This window comes from Berghia stephanieae, chromosome 14 (genome assembly GCF_034508935.2).
Source record: "Berghia stephanieae isolate SIO BIC M18660-M18661 chromosome 14, UCSD_Bste_1.3, whole genome shotgun sequence".
NCBI lineage: Eukaryota > Metazoa > Mollusca > Gastropoda > Nudibranchia > Aeolidiidae > Berghia > Berghia stephanieae.
This window is the reverse complement of record NC_088373.1, coordinates 27,104,585-27,108,854: the sequence shown is the minus strand read 5'-3', so window position 1 is coordinate 27,108,854 and position 4,270 is coordinate 27,104,585. Positions and strand designations below refer to the sequence as shown.

Genomic DNA, 4,270 nt, shown 5'->3' with positions numbered 1-4,270 from the left:
TTTTTGTCTCCCCAGATTTTGAGGCAGATATGAACTCCCCTCGCACCCCAAGTTCTCCAGGTACCTTTTCAAACAGACGCATCCTGGATCAAAGACGGACATTGGTCATGCAGCTATTTAATGAGAATGGATTATATCCAAGCAGTAAGGATGTTTTGTCCGTAGTTTTTTATTATTATTTTTTTTTTTTTCATGCTTTTATTTATTTGAATGTTAGGTGACAGGTATGATTACAAAGAATTTCCTTTGAGGAAAGAAAACAATATTTTTACTTAAATGAATTGTATTTACCACAGGTTTGCATTGCTTGATTATAAAATGCTGTGCTTATTTAAATATACAAAAAAAATTAATGAATATTCATAGATTCTTCTGAATTATGGGCAACTTTTTTCCTTCGTCTCCCTCATCAGACTCAGCAACTGTGGCCTTCCAGAACAAATATATAGAAATCTTCCCTAACAAAACATGTCTGCAACTCAAAATCCGGGAGGTCAGGCAGAAGATGATGGCGTCTGCTCAGGTAGGGATTTGGTCTATCACAGTAATGTAGGAATCTGATTTATAACATTTTTCAGCCAAATTCATGTTCTTTTTATCCATAAACGGATTTATCAAGTTGTTTTGTTCATTATTTTAAAGTTAGGATGTATATTTGGGGGCAGCATGGCTCACTGGTACGGTCTTTGCTTCTTACCCGAAAGGTACCGAGTTCCATTACCCGCCGCTGCGTTGTGTGGCCTTGAGCAAGTCACCTCGCCCTAGCTCACTTTGCGGCGCTGCTCTGCGGCTAATGCCTGGGTTATTCCAGTCTTCCCTTGGAATAGACCCTAAAGACAAATTTCCCCTTAGGGATGAATAAAGGGAATTTGTTTTTTTAACAGGTATTTTACATCTTGGATTTAAATACCAATGCTGGTTGGCTTTTGTTTTGTGTTTTTCTTTTGTAGCCCATAATAAGCTTTCCCAGATGTGAAGCTGAAAAAACAGGACCAAAAAAAAAACTCGAATGAAACTATACAAGTCATTGGTCAAATCTATCTTCTTGTAAATTCAGGCACATGGGCATTGACCAAAATGAAATCAAAATAGACGATATTCATAGAAATCAATTAAGACCTGTACTGTGCATACACGATCCTACTAAGATATCAGACAAAAGTTTATATAAAAAGGTTCCCAATAAAAACCCTTGTCAATTCAAATTCTTGGTGGAAACTTTTCGGACATATTCTTTGTCGTAAACCTGAAATTTCTCACCAATAGAGCAGTGACCCACTATTTCTCTGGCCAAAATAAAAGAGTGAGGGGATGGCCAACAATAACATTACCTATAACTTTCGATAGGGATTTGAAATACCTCAATGACGAAACTAAGTGAACATCACTAGCAGAGATATGATTTTATCAGAGAAAAGGCTGAAGACAGAGACAAAAAGACAATTGAAGAATCTTCACTGCAAGAATCTTTGAAGTCGGATGAAATCGAAAGTGAAAGGCTTTGAGTCAAGTAAGTCCAGCCTAGAGTAAAATAGAAGAAAAAAAGAATTTGTGTCAGTGGTTGGAATTTCTACTGTTTTGTTTTGGTTTTTTTCCTTTCTTTTCTACTATAAATGGATTTTTATATTCCTTCCAGAACACCCCAAAGACTCCTACAACTCCTTCAGCATCATCCTCTTCCTCATCTGCAACAGTCACAGCATCTTCCACCAGTGCGTTGTCTTCATCAGCAGCAGCAGCAGCAGTTGCGGCAGCATCAACTACGACTGACAACCTGGAACCCAACAGCAAAATATATGCAACGGCTGCCAACAATAATATGAAAATGTCCTCTCTGCCATCGCCGTCACCACTGCAAACATCATTGTCATCGTCATCTTCAACCTTGTTGTTACCAGTTCCTTCAATGGGCCAACAACAAGGGGGATCTTCCATGATAAATCCTGGGATTACCAGACGATCGTCTCCCTTGGCAAAATCCCCTTTAGCATTTAATAACAACAACCAATAGTAACATATGGACAGGGATTATTTGGAGTAATTGTTATGAGAACTTTCTTTTTCTTTTTTTTTACCTAAACAGTCACATGATTGTTTCAATTAAAAAAAAAAATCCCCCCAAAAACCCCTCACTTTGATGGTTGGCAAATGCAGAAGTAGAAATTCGATAAAGTCAGATATTTCATGGAAAATCTTTAGAGTCATGACCACTCGCGTACCCCTCGATTTAGAGGGGAGAGAATTATGAAAACGATGGCCGATTGTTGATAATTGACAGGAAGCTATGATTCACTAGATTTTGATAGTTGTAGGAATTCCCTGCCATTTAGATGGGTTACCGTTGGAAAACAGAATTTAGAGGCAGTCATTTTTATGTGATATTGAAGTCATTTGCCAACTTAACATTGCTGCTATGCTTGTGTCATAAAAGTATGGATAAAAATTGGTAATGGCAATGGTAGTTTGTTTATTTGTTTGTTTTTAAGGATTTTACAGTGCACTGTTTTTTTTTGTTTTTTGTTTGTTTTTAAGAGTTTTTTAGGTTTTACGGTGCTTGCGACACATCTAGACCAATTCAGCACCAGTAAAAAAGACAGAAAATGGTTTTAGCACGTTTTGCATAAGCCTCAATAATAATAATGATAAGTTACATTAAGAATAAAACCTTTAAAAGAGAAGAAAAGAACAAGACAATAATACGATATGTAAAATATGTATTGTATGTTCAATGGAAATTGATGACTGTGAAAGCTGTCTATATTGAAATACAACTGTATTATTCCTGCAGCCTTCTCACTGTGTCAACAACCTGGGAACTTTGCATAGGTCAACTAGTTACTCTTCCCTTCTTTAATTCTATTTCCTCTCCCTGATATAAACCGAGTAAAGTATGTGCACAATACAACAGAAAAGAAATGATTATTTATGGTACATTTTCTTCTTTTTTTTTTTCTTTTCTAGAAGTCCTTCAAAGACATTAGCATACCTGCCAACCCTTCCGCTTTTGGCGAAATCATTCCTATTTTCACTCTTCCTTTTTGTACTATTCCGCAATTGTCTCTAAAATTCAGATTTTCAAAAATGATGTTTATGGTAAGAATAAAAAAAACCAAAGAAGGGGGGGATGGAGTGAAAGTGGTGAAATTCCTATTTTTTGGTCTCAAATTCCTATTTTTAGGCGTTCCGATTCCACTTTTAGAATGTGAAGGGTTGGCAGGTCTGCATTTCCTATTTTTAGGCGTTCCGATTCCACTTTTAGAATGTGAAGGGTTGGCAGGTCTGCATTAGGCCCATGGAGCCAGAGTTTATTCAGGTTTTTATAGCATGAAAGTGACAAACCCAAATCACTGCGGAATGGACAGGAGGGTCGGATAAAAAATCTCGACTTCACCCAGGTTGATCTCAGTCCTTTTCTGTCTTCTTCTTCTTCTTCTTCTTCTTCTTCTTTTTCTTCTTCTTCTTCTTCTTCTTCTTCTTCTTCTTCTTCTTCTTCTTCTTCTTCTTCTTCTTCTTCTTCTTCTTCTTCTTCTTCTTCTTCTTCTTCTTCTTCTTCTTCTTCTTCTTCTCCTTCTTCTTCTTCTTCTTCTTCTTCTTCTTCGGGTGCTCCACCAACTGAGCTATTTGAACCCCCCATGCTACGTTTCTGATCCGATCAGAACACCTCTGTCACCTTTTTTTAATGGCCTGTGTAAATTCCTTTTACATTTCACCCATCTTTTTGCTGTGGATGCTAAGATGAGAATATCCTCTCTTGGTTTTAGTTCTTGGTGATTTTGGAGGCGTTTAAGGGCAGTATAGAGGGGGGGGGGGGACAAAAAGGCATTTATGTCATGGTATGAACAAAAAAAAAAAAAGAAAGGAGGAGAAGGCATTTGAGGAAGAAATGTGTTTTAATTCTTTCAGCGCCATTGGCTGCACTGTGCGGCCTGAGCAGTATCTGTTCTATTGGCCAACGGCCGCACAGTGCGGCCAGTGTTGAAAGACAAAAATAATGTAATCGAATCCATTTTCACGCTGCCTCAATCAGGTGTCAACCGTTTTGTGAGGGAAATGCGAATTTAACCGTTTTGTGAGGGAAATGCGAATATAACCGTTTTGTGAGGGAAATGCGAATTTAACCTCAGCGCTGAAAGGGTTTTTAAAAACAACAAACACTTAAATGTGAATGTCTGTGGCATTGAAATAATATCATCATCGAAGTTTGATCAAATGTTGTTTATGTATAATTCACACAATTTGTTTCAATGAATTGTTTACATAATGTATTACA

General features: G+C 37.3%; 1 protein-coding gene across 1 annotated transcript in view; it reads left to right on the top strand.

The window, feature by feature from the left end:
• LOC144959556 (uncharacterized) overlaps positions 1–3,858 on the top strand; it is a 75,597-nt gene extending 71,739 nt beyond the window's left edge. Inside the window, exons 31-33 of the mRNA XM_078892172.1 lie at positions 16–144; positions 414–523; positions 1,637–3,858. Of these exons, the coding sequence (XP_078748298.1) occupies positions 16–144; positions 414–523; positions 1,637–2,011 (614 nt within the window). The 3' untranslated portion in view covers positions 2,012–3,858. The remainder of the gene's footprint in view (positions 1–15; positions 145–413; positions 524–1,636) is intronic.
• The last annotated feature ends 412 nt before the right edge of the window (positions 3,859–4,270 follow it).